At 47.4% G+C, this 16094-nt stretch overlaps 5 protein-coding genes across 7 annotated transcripts; 2 read left to right on the top strand and 3 right to left on the bottom strand.

The window, feature by feature from the left end:
• Window positions 1–493: 493 nt before the first annotated feature.
• On the top strand, window positions 494–2760 carry serpina10b (serpin peptidase inhibitor, clade A (alpha-1 antiproteinase, antitrypsin), member 10b). Its single transcript, XM_030117452.1, has 5 exons — window positions 494–530; window positions 618–1241; window positions 1321–1594; window positions 2341–2488; window positions 2569–2760. The coding sequence occupies exons 1-5, from the start codon at window positions 494–496 to the stop codon at window positions 2758–2760; spliced, it is 1275 nt and encodes a 424-aa protein (XP_029973312.1).
• Window positions 2761–3219: 459 nt separating this feature from the next.
• On the bottom strand, window positions 3220–6339 carry LOC115406934 (uncharacterized). The gene is made up of 2 exons (XM_030117215.1): window positions 5843–6339; window positions 3220–4587 (listed from the first exon to the last, which is right to left on the bottom strand). The coding sequence occupies exons 1-2, from the start codon at window positions 5962–5964 to the stop codon at window positions 3411–3413; spliced, it is 1299 nt and encodes a 432-aa protein (XP_029973075.1). The 5' UTR covers window positions 5965–6339; the 3' UTR covers window positions 3220–3410.
• On the top strand, window positions 6074–9895 carry ddx24 (DEAD (Asp-Glu-Ala-Asp) box helicase 24). The gene is made up of 9 exons (XM_030117214.1): window positions 6074–6171; window positions 6390–7247; window positions 7323–7700; window positions 7776–7929; window positions 8136–8642; window positions 8897–8972; window positions 9114–9302; window positions 9384–9513; window positions 9590–9895. The coding sequence occupies exons 2-9, from the start codon at window positions 6395–6397 to the stop codon at window positions 9859–9861; spliced, it is 2559 nt and encodes an 852-aa protein (XP_029973074.1). The 5' UTR covers window positions 6074–6171; window positions 6390–6394; the 3' UTR covers window positions 9862–9895.
• On the bottom strand, window positions 9864–11693 carry LOC115406935 (ubiquitin thioesterase OTUB2-like). 3 transcript variants are annotated; one of them, XM_030117216.1, is made up of 6 exons: window positions 11649–11693; window positions 11339–11436; window positions 10796–10914; window positions 10634–10718; window positions 10272–10463; window positions 9864–10199 (listed from the first exon to the last, which is right to left on the bottom strand). In XM_030117216.1, coding segments are annotated over exons 1-6 (711 nt in total). In that variant the 5' UTR covers window positions 11650–11693; the 3' UTR covers window positions 9864–9983. The 3 variants fall into 3 exon arrangements, with proteins under 3 accessions (XP_029973076.1, XP_029973079.1, XP_029973078.1); XM_030117219.1 differs by having other exon boundaries at window positions 11339–11422; window positions 11648–11681; XM_030117218.1 differs by having other exon boundaries at window positions 11339–11422; window positions 11600–11652.
• An 876-nt stretch (window positions 11694–12569) lies between these two features.
• ccdc197 (coiled-coil domain containing 197) lies at window positions 12570–15888 on the bottom strand. The gene is made up of 9 exons (XM_030117168.1): window positions 15756–15888; window positions 15634–15667; window positions 14345–14521; window positions 14091–14248; window positions 13925–14007; window positions 13668–13840; window positions 13446–13556; window positions 13269–13385; window positions 12570–13203 (listed from the first exon to the last, which is right to left on the bottom strand). The coding sequence occupies exons 1-9, from the start codon at window positions 15848–15850 to the stop codon at window positions 13033–13035; spliced, it is 1119 nt and encodes a 372-aa protein (XP_029973028.1). The 5' UTR covers window positions 15851–15888; the 3' UTR covers window positions 12570–13032.
• Window positions 15889–16094: the final 206 nt, after the last annotated feature.

The raw sequence follows: 16094 nt of genomic DNA, 5'->3' as shown, positions 1-16094 counted from the left end.
ATCAAGGATGGATTTATGGTTTCAGTTTTTCCAGCAGCAGGAGGAGCAGTGACTGACGCTGAAACTCATTCATGCAGGAGGAGAACATGCAAACTGAGGTTACAGTGCAAAGCCCCACGTCCATCCTGCTGACCTTCAAACTGAAATCCTGAAACTCCTGCTGTTCTATGATGATGTGAAGCTGATTTGATCGATTATAATGAGACTGTTGACTTTTGGATGTGGTTTTGAGAAGTTCAGCAACATTTGTAGGTTGATTTAAATATGTTATATGAAACCGAAGCTTTTTTTTCTGCATCAGTCAAGTTATTCTGCTGATTATAACCCACGCTGGAAAACAGCGTTCGCCCTCCAAAGCAAGCATCCTGTGCTCTGATTTGTGTTTTGAATCAGGATTTCCCGAGGGGGGAAACGAGGGGGCACTGATGACTAACGCTCTCTGTTAATCTGTAACAAGCAGAGCACACTTGCACTTTGTTTCCCCAAATAAAAGATGGAGTTTTCAAACACAAGGTTGCTCAGGCTGAAAGGTACGTGCGGTAAAATGTAGCTCAGGAACAACGATCCCAACTGCGTCGCTGCTTTTTCTGACTTTCCGACCGTTTTCTGGGTTTCAGGTTGTTCGCCGTCCGCCGCTCCGCAGGGTCGAGCGATGCTGCTGCTCAACGCCAAGATGGGATCCTCTGTCCTCCTGACTGTCTTCTGCCTCCTGACTCCTCTTCACGCCGCCACCGTCTCAGACCTCTCCCTCAAAAACATGGACTTCGCCATGAACCTTTACAGGAGGATCGCCAGCTACCACGACAAGAACATCTTCCTGTCGCCGCTGAGCGTCTCCGCCGGCTTCACCGCGCTGCTGATGGCCTCGGCCGGCGACACGCGCCAGGAGATCCTGAGGGGGCTGAACCTGGAGCAGCTGGAGGAGGCCGAGCGGCCCGAGGCCATCCCCCAGCTCTTCCAGCTCCTCCACCACAACATCAGCGGCAACGGCTCGCTCAAGCTGGAGCAGAGCACGGCCATCTTCGTGCGCCAGCACTTCAACATCGAGAAGGAGTTCCAGGACAACATGAGGAAGTTTTTCAACGCCGAGATCAAAACCCTGGACTTTTCCAACACGGAGGGCAGCGTCAGCTTCATCAACGAGTACGTCAAGCGGCAGACGGCGGACAAAGTCACCGACATGATTTCTGACCTGGATGAATTCACGCAGCTGCTGCTGGTCAACACCATCTTCTTCCAGGGTAAGTATGGACGCCGTAGCCCCGGGTACGTATGATTATAAGGTCATGAGACAGAGAGATGTGCCCTCTGGTCCTGCAGGAGACTGGGAGATGCCCTTCGACCCAAACCTGACCCAGAACGCCCCCTTCCACATCGACAACTACAACATAGTGCAGGTGCCCATGATGTTCCTGGACGACGAGTTCTACACCATGGAGGACGTCCCGCTGGGCGCCAAGGTCCTGAAGCTGCCGTACCGGGAGGGCGTCTCCATGCTCATCCTGCTGCCCAACAAGGGCCGGGACTACACCGAGATCGACGACGAGATCAGCGCCGAGAGGTTCCAGAGCTGGATCCAGAAGCTGCGCAAAATGTAGGAGCTCAGCCGCATCTGAAGGCGTCAGACCTCTCAACACAACTCTTCGGTGAAACGCCAGATTTCCTCATGTTTCTCACATAAACGAGCATCATTTTACCAGGTGTGACGAGAGAGGATCCCACTTTAAATCCCCTCTGAACCGATTCAGTGAGGAATCAGAATCGCCAAACAAAACACATCTAATACCTGTAATGAAGCGACAGTAAAGCAGAGCTGCCGAAAGTCACACATCCAGACGGGTAAATGGACAACGTCCAAATCAAATCCTCTGACAGCGATTTGTCAAAAACAAAAACAAGATATTGCAGGCATGAAAGGGATCATAGGGTGGGATGGAATTTATAGACAGGATCACAGCTGCTACACATATTATTGTTCACTCTGGCTCTCTATTAACCTGACAATTAGTTTCTGAAAATAGATTTTGCAAAAATATTTTGTTTTGAAAATTTTATTTTATTTTATTTTATTTTAGTTTAGTTTATTGTTGCGAGAGATCTCAATCCAAGGTAATACATGAGAATAAACATAAAATATAAAAAGAAACATAGCTCATATATTCCCTATTAATCTAAATTCATGTGTTAGAATCTATTTATGTTTGAATTATATTATCTCAAAAGTGGATGTTTTAACAGTGCATCACCAGCTATTATTTTTTAAGCATCCATTCAGTTTTTTTTTAAATAAATGAATAAATAATGTTTCAATAATGAGGCAAAATGTTTTCTCCTCCGCAGAAAGCTGGAGGTCAACATGCCCAAATTCAAGATGGAGCAGTCCTACCCTCTGCAGAAAATCCTGCCAGACTTGGGCATTTCCAGCGTCTTCACCAACGCGGCCAACCTGAGCAGGCTGAGTCAGGACGGCGGCCTGAAGGTGTCAAAGGTCAGCTCTCATTCCGTAAGTTCATCCATCGACCGTGTCCGTCGGTGTCCCGCTGAAGCCGGCTGGTCTCCGCCGTTCAGGTGCTGCACAAAGCCGTGATCGAGGTGGACGAGACCGGCACCATGGCGGCCGCCGTCACAAGAATCGGCATCATTCCCTACTCCCTCCCCAGGACCTTCACCGTCAACAGGCCCTTCTTTTTCTTCATCTACCACGAGGACACGAGCTGCCTGCTGTTCATGGGCCGAGTGATCGACCCCACCAAATACTGACCCCGATCCCAAGACGGACGGGACTCGGGCTGCTTTTCAGCTGTTTGCTTTGTTTTTGTTTGTTCTGTGAAACTCTGCCCGTGAGGGTCGAAGTAATTTTAATAAACACTTATTTGGATTTAATTTGGAGTTTTTCTGTCAGATCTTTATATAAGTGTATTTAAAAATGAACGTCCAGCATTTTCTATAAAATCAATTATTCTTTGGAGTTTTTGACAATTTGGGCTGCAGAGTATCAGGATGGAGCCACAAACAACAAGATCTGCACAGCTGACTGGATCAATATCTGGATCAGGACTGAAGGACAAAAGACAAACACACACACACACACACAGCTCTGTAACCAACGCTGTTTATTTAATCTTAAAATGTTTGCTTTGATGTTGAAAATATCCATTTCACTTATTTGTTAATTCTCCAAGATATTTAATGGAGAAATTCTGGGTCAATCTGACTGGAAAAACTAATTCACAGCAAAATTTAAAAAAAAAAAAGCATTGGACAGAGAGATCAGCATTACAGGATCAGTCACTTTTAATAAAATCACAACTTAAAAGACACATTTATGGTGTATTCACGAGAGTTTGACAGTTTGGATCTTTTCACGCTCCGGTTGCATTTATTTCTTTTTCACATCTGAATCATTCCTATCATGCCATTTCAAGCAGACTTGGCGTTTGCAGATTCGTAAGACAGACACACACTTTCAGTATCTTGTTCCTGTTCTCTCTGTACTGATGCGAAATGACATTCAGAATGCGAAAAGATTTCAGCCTCTGAATTGCACGCTCCACACGAATCCGAGCACAGGATATGAGTCTGTTTTTGTTCATTTCTTCCTCTGTGAACTGTCCATGAACAACGAAGGACGGGGTAATGAGTGAAACACCTTCAGGCAGAATGTCCTGAACTGTGAAGCCCTTGCCTGCCATCACCATGTCCCCGGGTTCTAGATGTTGGAGGACTTTGCAGTCTTCTGTTATTGCCTTGTCTGAGGTGCTCCCGCCGTACAGGTCACTGACAAACGTAATCACTCCATTCGGAGCCACACCGACGAGAGTTTTATATGTGGCAACCTCTGTGCAATCCAGCACAATCCTACAGTTAGGAAAGTTCCGGAAGCAGTCTGGTAGTGAGGTCTCGTTTTTGGTTAAAGAGGGGATGTTATTCTCAAGCATGCCGACATACAAGACGTCATAAAGCGCACAAACAACGGTGATGAAGACGTTGGTCACTGTGGCTTTGCTACAGTTGAATCGGGTTGCAAGGTCTATGCGGCCAGGATTAATTCTGAGCTTCATTAAGGTCAGGAGTAGCTGATCTACTAGGGGCATACTGGGGATCCAATCACAATGATATTTTAGCTCAAACCTTGAAAGGAGTGCTTCCAAAAACAGGACAGTTTCAGCGTCGGGTAAGCCGGTGAAATGTTGCACTTTCTCAGGACAGGAGGAAATTTGAGAAAAAGAAAAGCTTTGTGTTTGTTTCTCCAATTGTTTTTTCAGCGCCTCATTCTCGTGTCTCAACATTTCATTTTCTATCTCCAGAACCACAACACTAGCTCTCAGGGTGTGTGCGGACGTGCGAGGGATCTCCGGGGCGCTCGCACTGTCGGTGTTGTGTGGTTTAAGGTCATCTGAGTCCTCATCTTCGCCACTGGCAGGGAGCGGAACCATTTCTTTCTTCTTACGTTTGGGTTCTGGGCTGAAGCATGCTGGGAAGAGCTTCCCCTCATTCCAAGCAAACCGTGACGGCCCAGCAGCTTTGCCCTGAGGGAAATGCCAGCTGCACACTCTTGCGTTGTGGTTTGGAGTGAAGTTGTCACGCCTGTGAAGGAGGACAGATTTTAAAATTGGTATTAGTCATGTGTACAAAAAATACATGGAAATAACTGGCAATGAAAGACTTCAATTTCAGATTTCCTCCAACTATATACTTTGTTTGAGATGAGTAATTTCTGTCATATGTATGAGACAGAACAACTAATGCAAAACATAAATATTGCAACATACTTTACAGGGTTGCAGTGCTATTATTTTAACAACATACAGTTCTAAGAAACAACAGTTTAGGAATCGTTCGTTACACATTTTAGTACAAGGAGATGCATTTCTGATAGGGATGGACGGGATCTCGTGTCACGAAATCTCGCGAGATCGAAATGCCGCGAGATTTCTCGTCCATGAGTTGAACGATATTGAGTATGTTTACATGCAGGCAATAACCCTTTCTTAACCGGCATATTGACGGAATAATACATTACATGGCGCACAGCCATGTAAACACGTGCAAAAACCCGAGTATGCTCATATTCAGATTTAAAAACCCGGTCGAAAGGGACATGAAATACTGTACTGCGCATGTTCTATCCGCAAGGAATCTTGGTCTTTTGAGTACACAAACTACTTGTCATACAGCTTTTGCTACTACGTAAATAAAATGTGCGGAAACAATCGTTCAGTTGTTCTCTTTTATTGAAAAAACGGTGCATCGCATAATCTAACATATTACCACGTCTTGCCGGCCAACACTTTTTCTAACAACATGCAGAGAGTCCCTGCAGCGCCCTTCTTCTGTGGTGTCTGTGTAAAATAAGGTTGAACATGCTAACAGCACACCTAGTGGCAGGAAGTGTAAATGCAGTCATGGCGTCGTCTGTGCGCCTCGTCTCGTCTCGATCTCGTGGAATTTGTGTCTCGTCCCACCCCTAATTTCAAATAAAAGGCTCTTAGAATATTAGCATTAACTTCGGATTCTCATAGAGGATGATTTTGCTTGGAGTCCCAAAGGCTAGTTTTCGATCATAGCAGGCACACGATAATGTTGATCGTCTGCTTCTGTAGCTGACATGAAGCTAACTCAGAAGCTAAGACGGACACTCTCAATCTCATCTCTTCATCAAGATCGGAATGAGTAATAATATAAAACACCATCGATGCTTGAGGAGTTGTTAGATGGCACGTTTGCATCCGGATGACTGAACTAAAAAGTTCAATCTTTGTCTCGTACGCAACATCTGCAATGTTAGCACTGGATTAGCTAGCATGCGCTAACTTGGGCGATACTTCAAATTGCAATTTACCTGATTAATTTCAGCCATCTCTTCTTCTTTTGATCATCAGCGGGGAAACGGTAGAATGAGAGTTGAGTGATCCCTTTAGTCTCCGATCTATTAAAACACTGAGGGACACAACACTGCGGCATCTTGACGGTAAACAAACCAGGTTTGAATGAACCGCTGCAGACGAATGGACCCGGAAGTGTGCCTGGCGGGAGGCGCCTACGTCACGACGTTCCCAACGGATTGGTTTTTCAAATCACGTGACCGGAACTGTCATGGCGGCGCCCTGTGCTCATGCGTGGTTGTCATTAGACGGGAGCTTATTTTGATTCTTTTAAGACACTTTGTCGCGGTAAGGCGTCTGTTTTTTGGCCTTTATACAGGCGTTTTATGGTTCTTTAACTTTATTCGTGGCTTTATGGTTGTATAAGTTTTTATATGTATTTGTATAAGTTGTTTGTAGTTCACTCTTGTCTAACTTCACGTTAAACACACGTGCCTCTTCGTCTCTGCGTTAGCGGCTGTTGGATTGTGTCCTGATCAAGCTACTTTTGTTTTTCTTCCTGCAGAAAAATGAAAACAAAGAACGGCAAAGCGAAAAAGCGCTTCGTGTGCCCCAAGCAGCCGAAGCCAGACAAACGGGGCATCAGCATTAAAGGCCGGTGGAAAACAGTGGAGCTCGATCCCAGCCTCTTCTCCGAGGAGGGTCTGGAGGGGCTGGTGTGTTTTGAAGAGCTGACAAATTACCGTCTGATTGACCCCGAAGAAGCTGAAGCCCAAGCCGAAAAAGCCCTGGAACAGGAGGAAAAGAAGAAAGCAAAGAAAAGAAAAGCCAGTGAAGGAGACGAGGCTGGAACTGAGAGCACAGCTGAGCCAGCCAAGAAGAAAAAGAAGAAGAAGAAGAAGAAAAAGAAAGTAGCTGGGGAGCAGTCAGATAATGTGCCACCTGAAGAGGAAAAGCAGGAGGTTGAAGCTCCAGTGGAGGAGGGAGGAGAAGATGAGGTGGTAAATGGTGATGCCCCAGCAGATCCAACCCCAGTGTCTGATGTGAAGGCCAAATCCAAAAAGAAAAACAACAAAAAGAAGAAAAAGAAATCAAATCAGCCTGCAGAAACCAGTGCAGAGCCAGAAGAGCAGCCGGTTGTGGAGCCTTTGTCAGTGGAGACGTCTCCAGTAGATGAAAAATCAAATCCAGATCAAACGCCAAAGCCTCCCAAAAAACAAGTGAAAAACTGGACGAGCGCAGCTCTGGGCGGCTCAGATGATAAGAATGCTGACGTGAGTGCGTGGAAGGACCTGTTCGTCCCCTCTCCTGTCCTGAAGGCACTGAGTAGTCTGGGGTTTGGTTCACCCACCCCGATTCAAGCCCTGGCCCTGCCTCCCGCCATCAGAGACCGCATGGACATCCTGGGTGCAGCAGAAACAGGTGAGATGTCGTTCAGTTTCACTCACATGTTTTATTTTCTCAACATTTTGTCACCATGTCTTCCTCTTTTCGCAGGCAGCGGTAAGACTCTGGCTTTCGGCATTCCCATGATCCACAGCATCCTGGAGTGGAAGAATAATTCAGAAAAACCAGCTGATAAGGACAGCGAATCTTCAGAAAAGGTGGAGAGTTTGTATTTGCCACCTGTAAATAAACCTACAGTAGACACAGAGGAGGAGGAGGAGGCTGCAGAGGAAGAGGATGGAGACACTAAAGATCAGATGCAGGAAGACGACGAGGACGAGCAGCTGGATTCTACAAAAGCAGAGTTTGAGTTTGAGGAGAAAAACGCCGGTGGTCAGAGTCAGCCTCTCCTCGGACTGGTTCTGACTCCCACCAGAGAGCTGGCCGTTCAGGTCAAGCACCACATCGACGCCATCGCCAAGTTCACAGGTGAGTCCATGTCAGCCGTTATGAACCGACCATCTCTCAACGCTCTCACTGACGTGACGGTGTTCTGTCGTGCAGGGATCAAAACGGCCATCGTGGTGGGAGGGATGTCTCAGCTGAAGCAGAGGAGGCTGCTGAAGCGCAGGCCGGAGATCGTTATCGCCACGCCGGGACGTCTGTGGGATTTGATCAAAGAGAGGCATCCACACCTGCTCAGCCTCAAGCAGCTCAGGTGAGGCACCCAGATCAGTGCAGCAAAGACGTGAACTCCATCATCTAATTTGATTTGCTTCTAATTTTTGTTAAAAGAAAAAAAAAATCATGTCCCACTGGTCATAATCTGGTTTTCATATCATCAGAGTGGATATGAAAACAAAACGTCAAAATCCATTTTCAAACAGGTTCAAACCACCAAGCTGCCGTGTGTTTGTGTTCCAGGTGTCTGGTTATCGACGAAGCCGACCGCATGGTGGAGCGGGGACACTTCGCCGAGCTGGACAGTCTGCTGGAGATGCTGAACAGCACCCACTTCAACCCCGCCCGGCAGATGTTCGTGTTCTCCGCCACCCTGACCATGACCCACAGCCTGCCGTCCCGCCTGCTGCAGAAGAAGAACGTGGACCAGAGGAGCAAGCTGGAGGTGCTCATGGAGAAGGTGGGCATCAAGTCCAAGCCCAAAGTCATCGACCTGACCCGGAAGGAGGCCACGGTGGAGACGCTGACGGAGACGCAGATCCAGTGTCAGAAGGAGGAGAAGGACTTCTACCTCTACTACTTCCTGCTGCAGTACCCGGGCCGCACCATGGTGTTCGCCAACAGCATCGACTGCATCAAGAGGCTCTGCTCCCTGCTGGTGATCCTGGACTGCACGCCGCTGCCGCTGCACGCCAACATGCACCAGAAGCAGCGCCTGAAAAACCTGGAGCGCTTCGCCCAGATGGAGAGGTGGGTTCAGCCGGCAGCTGAGAGAAGATGAGCTTCAGTTTGCGTGTCTCTGCTCCTTCAGTTTAAACCACAGCAGTTCCACAGCTGGCGGACTGCGTCCTGTCATGTCTGAAGCTTCAACTTTGGGGGGGGAAAAATTGCTCAGTCCTTCAGTTCGCCTTGATTCTCATCATCAGGGCTCGATTTAGATACAAACGACGCAGAATTTAGGGAATCATTTGAACTGTTCTCCAGACTTCTGGTCTCGTTCACAGCTGTGTTCTTCTGACCACCGACGTGGCGGCTCGAGGTCTGGATATCCCCAACGTCCAGCACGTCATCCACTACCAGGTGAGCCCTCGGAGAGCCGTCTTCTGGATCCTGCACGTCCCAGTGTGGCTCCTGGAGTCAGACCAACCCCGAACTGAGACGATGAAGCCAAAGTTCCAGATTGACGTTGTTCAATCTGACGTTAAAATGACCTTTGCACAGGTTCCTCGAACGTCGGAGACGTACGTCCACCGCAGCGGCCGAACAGCCCGAGCCGCCAGGGAGGGGCTCAGCCTGCTGCTGGTCGGCCCGCAGGACGTGGTCAACATCAGGAAGATCTACAAGACGCTGGGGAAGGACGAGGAGCTGCCCACGTTCCCCGTGGAGACCAGGTGCATGCGGGCCATCGAGGTGAGGAGCCCCCACCCCCCCCCCCCCCCTGCCGGGTCCTGCTGGGAGGGGGCGGGGCTTGACGTGTGACGGCCGTTTCAGGAGCGGGTGAATCTGGCCCGCAGCATCGAGAAGATCGAGTACTTCAACTGCAGGGAGAAGCAGCACAACTCGTGGTTCAGGCAGGCGGCCGAGGCGCTGGAGGTGGACCTGGACGAGGAGCTCCTACTGGGTGAGGGGACGACGACGGAACTCCTCCTCTGCTTCGTCTCGATCGTGTTAACCTGAACGGTTTTTTGTGCGTCCAGGAAGAGAAAAGGACGAGGACGCCGACAGGCAGCAGCAGAAGAAGGTCAAAGGGATGAAGAAGCATCTGAAGCACTTGCTCTCTCAGCCCATCTTCAAGCACATGCTAAAGACCAGGTACCCCACGCAGATGGGGAGGCTCCCGCTGCCCGGCGTCCCTCTGGCCAAGAAGGAGAGCGCCCTGGCCAGCGTGTCGGCGGACAGGAGGAAGCACAAGTTCAACAAGGGCGTTAAAGCTCAGCAGAGGAAGCAGAAGAAAGCCAAGCAGCAGTGATGCAGAGTTCATAAAAACATTTTAATTCCTCTAGATTCCATGTTTCGTTGCTGTAAACTGTAAGATTTTATAAAAAGCTGTTCCCATAAGCCTCCCAGTGAGTTCATGTTCCCGGCCGGCGGTCAGAGCGGCGGCGGCGGCGTCCGCGGGTACAGGATGTTGTAATGTGAGGTCTGGTAGAGCAGGTGGAGCGACGGCTCGGCCCCCTCCGGGATGACGTGGTGGGCCAGCTGCCGCTCGTCCCCCTCCATGGACACGATGTGGACGCACACGTCCAGCGCCTGCGCCAGCGCCAGGATGTCCACGTGGTCGCTCTCCATCGCCATGGCCTCCACCTCCTGGGGGGACAGAGCACAGAGCGTCTTCGTCCTCCGGCCTTCTCACCGGACGGCGGCGGCGGCGTCTCTGACCTGTCGGCAGTAGGCCCGGAGGTCCGGCGCCTCCACGAAGTGGCAGAAGAAGTGGGCGTGGCTCTGCAGGTGCGCCGAGGTCAGCAGCCTGAGGTACTGCACCGCGCCGTCCGACGCGGGCTGCTGGTTGAAGAGCCTCAGCAGGGCGTCGTCCTGCTCGTGGGCCTGGCACTGCTCCACCACGCTCAGCACCTTCAGGACCACAACAACTCACTGCTTTTATTTTGAAAGTTCAAATTTCTGAAGAGCAGTGAACACAACACTGAGACCCGATCTGATTCTGGTGAAAAATACAATATTATCTCATAATCTATAGAGTTTTTCTCCCTTAATGATAAGAAATGAGAAGACTCCTGGTTTACTGTGTTCAGATGGTCTCTGAAGGAGTTTTCTTCAAACCCAGCCGAGAGCAGAGCCTCGCTGCTCCGGATCATCTTGTCCTTCAATCTGAAAATGACACCGGTGAGAAGCGATGACAGGGTTTCCTGCTGCGTGACCTTCGGCGGAGCCTGGCGCTGACCCACCTCTGCAAAGCCCTGGCGTTATGGAGGACGGACTCCAGGTGAGCGAAGCAGAAAGCTCTGTAGAAGCAGTTCCCATCGCCGCGCACTCTCCTCACCGCGCAGAACTGGCTGCTCAACTCCTGCAAACCAGTCAGCCTGGTTATTATGCTGTCAAAAAATCTACATTTCTGCTTGAAATCTACTTTACACCGCTTACATGTGTATTATTTCTTATTCCATTGCTGTTTACCTAAACAAAGTTTAAAATATTAGCTGCTTTTTACCTTAAATTTCCAACATTCAAACCAGATTTTCCCATTTTAAAAAAAAAATCAAGAAAAGTGTACAATATGATTTATGTTATGAAGTAAGAAAATAATAGTATAATAATAGGTAATTGGTTGGTTTTAATGAAAATATACACATTTTCATCACATATACTGTTCACCACAACAGAGAAAAAAATGAACCAGAACGTTTGACACCCCTGCTTTTGGATGATCCCAATAAAAACAGCCGTTTAAAATACACGTTAAGAGTCAGTAATGGTTTGATCCATCATACTTTGTGTTTGCTGCTGGTTTCCTCCGTGAAGAGAGAAGAGATGTCCTCTCTGCTGTGGACACAGCAGCCGCCTTCAGGCTCCATCTGCCACAGAGACACAGGCTGAGGAGCAGCTGAGAGCCCCCCTGGGGCCCCCCTCCTCCCCCCTGTGGACCCCCTCCCCCCTGTGCCCCCCCCCCCTCCCCGCTGTGGACCCCCTCCGGTCAGATGACGGCCACACCGGGCCGGAGCCCCCCTCTCGCCCCCCCCTCCCGCACAAACCTTCCTCCTCGCGACCGCAACATGAAACCCTCGGCGTCACGAACTCACCTGCGTCAAAACACTGGAGCAACATTGTTTCCGTTTTTTGTAACCCGGATGTTTGGTAAAACCACGTGGTTGCGTTAAAGGGCCAGTGTGTGTTTTTCTTTTCCTTCCTTTTTTCCATGATAGAATTACCAAAGTATTTCTGTTGTTTGTAGCTTGAAATCAATTCCGATTTAATTGATTATTAACAACAACAACAATAATAATAATAAAATTAATAATAATGACAACAACAATAATAATAATAATAATAATATAATAATCATAGATTTTATTCAAAATAAGATAACAGCTAAAATATAGGTAGGATTAAAAAAACATATTACTTTTACCTTTATTTCAACAAAGCTTTTATTGTGTTTATTCTACTTTTTATGTCTTTCTGAATTGATTTGTTTTAATATATTTTGTAATCTTAATCCTATAAGATTAAGATTCTTAATCTCTTTGTTTACATTTATTTATTTCCTGTGCCGAAACTGTGCTAACTATTTATACCATTACTTTTACTGACAAACAAGTAATATATGACCAAATATAGTGATTTATTAGAATAAGCAGCCAGTTTAATGAATTTCATGACGTGCATCACATGACCAGCAGCAGCAACTAAGTATTTCACAATGAATAAATGAACCATTTCAAAGAGTCTCGACTTTAGGTTAAAAACTTTTTTAATCTCATTTACAAAATGAAACGGGAAACATATCACTGAGCACTGAGTGGAAATGAGCATCATTTCATTGTGACCACATTTCAACATTATACACACTTCTGATGACTAAAAAAATTTTTTTGTCAAGTGCAGCATTTGGCAGACACATAAAAACAATGACTCCACTGACATGTGACAACATCAGTTATGGATGTTCTTCTGCCAACTTTAGTTAAACTTAACCAACGGTGTGTTCAAGGAGTTGGGAAATCAGAAAGAATTATTTAGAATTACTAAAGTTACTGTAATTAGGCAGAATGTAGGGACTTCTATGGGTATCTGTATAACTTCATTTACTAATCTTATATGTAATCTGATTTTAATGTTTTGACTCTACAACTTTTTACAATTTCAAATCTTTAAGAACAAATGGGTTTGATTGTATCTATTTTATTGATAAATGTGCTTTATTTGCAGGTAACAGAAATTGAAATACTTGCTTTTTTCGATGCAAAACAATACTCAAAGGTCCACAGTTTTTGAATACTCTTATTGTCAGAATACTTTTACTTATAATCATGCAGGATTTAAGTGAGGTTGATTCATATTTCTTTGCACTTTTTCCACCTCATGAAAGATTTGTTTTCTGCTGTAGGCAGACTGGACCAACAGAAGCATGAAGGAGCGCTCTCATTTCCCAGTTACCCCTGAACACATCGTTAGACCCACAGCCTCAGCTCAGCGTCTCACTCTTTCTGCTCACTTTACTGGAGCTTTTCATTTGTGTTTTACTTCCGGGGCTTTTCACCGACGCCTTCCTGGTGGCCTTCTCCGTCATGGCCGACGCCGCCCCCATCAGCCTCCTGGCTCTCCTCTCCGTGTCCGCTTTGTCCAGAATGTACTCCTGAAACACACGGCTGGTCAATCGCTGATGAACCTGGATGGACGACCGATCGGTCAGGATGTTACCTTCACCATGTCCATCATGGTCACCACGCTCATGTCCTCCAGCGGTCCGTATCCGGGCAGGAAGCACTGCTCCGCCAGGTTGCTGACGGCCAGGAGCAGCCGGCCCTCCTCCTCCACCTGAGACGGGAGACGGCGTTTGAGCGATGTTTGAGATGACGTTCGATCCAGTGAGCTTACCCTCTCTCTGGACAGCCCCTGCTCCTTCTGCAGGTTCACCTCCGCCTGCTTGTTCCTCTCTCGGAGGGTTTCTAACTCACTCTGCAGTTCGGACAGCTCCTTTCTGGCCACCTGCAGCTCAAGAAGGAAGAAAAACACTGTTAACTGAGCGACGGAGAAAAGGACGTGCGGAGCTGTGAAGAGGGAAAAACGGGGGTTCCAGTGGACCCATGCGGCGCCGACCCGTTTCTCGGTGCTGTGCTGCTGCTTCATGCTGTGCAGGAGGGTGTAGCCGTGCTCCACCTGCTCCTCCATCCGCCGCAGACGCTGCAGCAGCTCCTGCCGGGTGACGGAGAGGCTCTCGTGGCGCCGGATGACGGGCATGACCAACGACTCAGAGCCACTGTCCAGGGAGTCTGAGAGAAACGAAGTTCATCACATGACAGGGGGGCGTCTTCAGGATGTACATTCAGAAAAACAACAGTCACACTGAAACTCACTCCCAGGGAAGAAATCCAGAGTTTTCAGAAAGTAGTCTTCATAGATTTTGTACTTTTCCATTCTCCTCTTTAAAACCTGCTTTCTGTAAGAACACATGATGGGTGTCAGGTTGGAAAACACAAAGAATTCAGTCCATCTGATGAGTTTGTAGTTTGTAGTTTGCACCTGGCTCCCAGCTGCTTGAGCCGCTCGGTCAGGTCCTCGATCTCTCTCTGTTTCACAGCGTTCTCCTCCCGCGTGGCTTCACACCTCTGCAGCGCCCGGCGTCGCTTCGCCTCATTCTCGGCCACAAACTTCTCAAACTTGGCGACCCTCTCTTTCGTCTGGTGAAATATGCAAAACCACAGGACTTCCTTATTAGGACAGTGTCGCTCCAAGGTCAGTGGCAGACAGAGACACTTCCTCATCACTCAGCTCGCCTGCTTGTGCTTTTCTTCCAGCTGTGACCTCCTGTGATTGAGAATTTCCACACAGCTCTTGAACTCCTGTCGCTTGAGCGCCAGCCGCTTGTCCACCTCGTCCAGATCCGCCTGCTTGTTCAGAATCAGGGTCTTTTGTAGAGTGTTGACTCCTCCTTCCAGGGCTCTGCTGGAAGTCTGGATGGAAAAGATAAGTGGTGTTCTGTAAAACTTGTTTGAACTCATTTTAATTCAGGTTCTTCCATACAGCCAGAGTCGAAGCCAACTGATGTTGTTTGCTTGTATCAACCAAGTAGTGCAGCCCACAACAATACCTGCTTCTTATAATGTAAAACTGTCGACATGTCGACTGTTCATCTAATATTCTAACCTCTTTCTTTCAGTTTAGAAGATGTTTTCTGGTGAACTGTTGCTGAACACCCGTCCTTCAAAATAAGAGAAGAGGATGGTGGAGTTTTCATAAAGCTGGGAACTCACTAAAGTGGCTTAACTTTACCAATATTGAACTGTTAAACACTTTGGTCAACCTTGGTGGTTTTTAAATGTGCTATATAAATAAAGTTGACTTGACTCAAGAAATTCCGGAATCTGGGTTGAATGGTTTTAAAGATCATGTTCGCCCATATCAACGCATGGTTTTAATCATCTGTAAAGTCCAAATTATCGATAAAGATGCCTCCTTAACACAGGCTGCAGTTTTTTGCATCAATAATCAAAGGCCAGGTCTTGTGGGTCTTCAGCTCCTCTGTGCCTTTAAAAAAAAACATTTTTTTTTTATTTCTAGTTTTCGTACACAGCAAGTAAACTGTCATCACTATTAAACAAATTGATTAAAGAAAGACTCAGAAACTTTTCTCCTCTTTTCTTTAGTCTAATTTTACGGATGCCATGTAAACCATAGTTTGGGTTTAGGACACGCTGGAGAAGTACATATGGAAATCTGTCTTATTTTGAAAGTCTTACAGAGTTCCTTCTATAAAAATGTGCATTTGAGCAGCTGAGGAAAAACATCTCATAAGAATGTTGCAGACGTCTTGTCACTTCAGTTTACTGTATCTGCACGAAGGTTTATTCATCGCTAGAAGACACTATCTCTCATGTGGATTACATTACATCAGTTTTGCTGAGTTCCTCCAAACTTCCCACTCTCCCACTGGAAAGTTGCCAGTTTGACAGCATGCAAAAGCAGCCCTGAACGCACCACGGAAAATCAACAGACGACAATCATGCAAAACAAACATATAAGATACGAGACACAGACAGTCGGAGAGGAAATGTATTCCTCTTACCTTGAGAGATATGTGGTTGACGATCCCATCCTTTCTAGATTCAAACAGGAAAAACAACGACGATAAGACATGATACAAACTTTTAAACGGTATCTAAAGACTTTTTAAAGGCACAGGCCTACCTGCTGTCCTCCGACTGTGTCACAAAAACGTTTCTTGTTGTGCTGTGAGGAAGAGGAAGGCTGCTGTTCAAGAGAGGAAGATAAGACGCGCTCATGTTGCGTTCAGGTGCTCAGTTCCTTCCCTCGATCGAACGTCCTGCTCCGGACGTGTCTCTGGAATTGTGTCAGTGTTGCCAAGCAACCACGAGCGCGGCAACGGAGAACGCGACGGGATGGTTTCCCTGTTGTCATGGTGACTGAAAAGGGGGCGGGGTTATTCTCTCCACTTGAATGAGAAGCGGAGGGACAAAGATCGTGTGAGACCCGACATGAGGAGCAAGTGAGAGCGCTCACTCTGCC

The sequence above is a fragment of the Salarias fasciatus genome, chromosome 19 (genome assembly GCF_902148845.1).
Source record: "Salarias fasciatus chromosome 19, fSalaFa1.1, whole genome shotgun sequence".
NCBI lineage: Eukaryota > Metazoa > Chordata > Actinopteri > Blenniiformes > Blenniidae > Salarias > Salarias fasciatus.
This window is presented reverse-complemented; position numbering and strand designations above follow the sequence as displayed.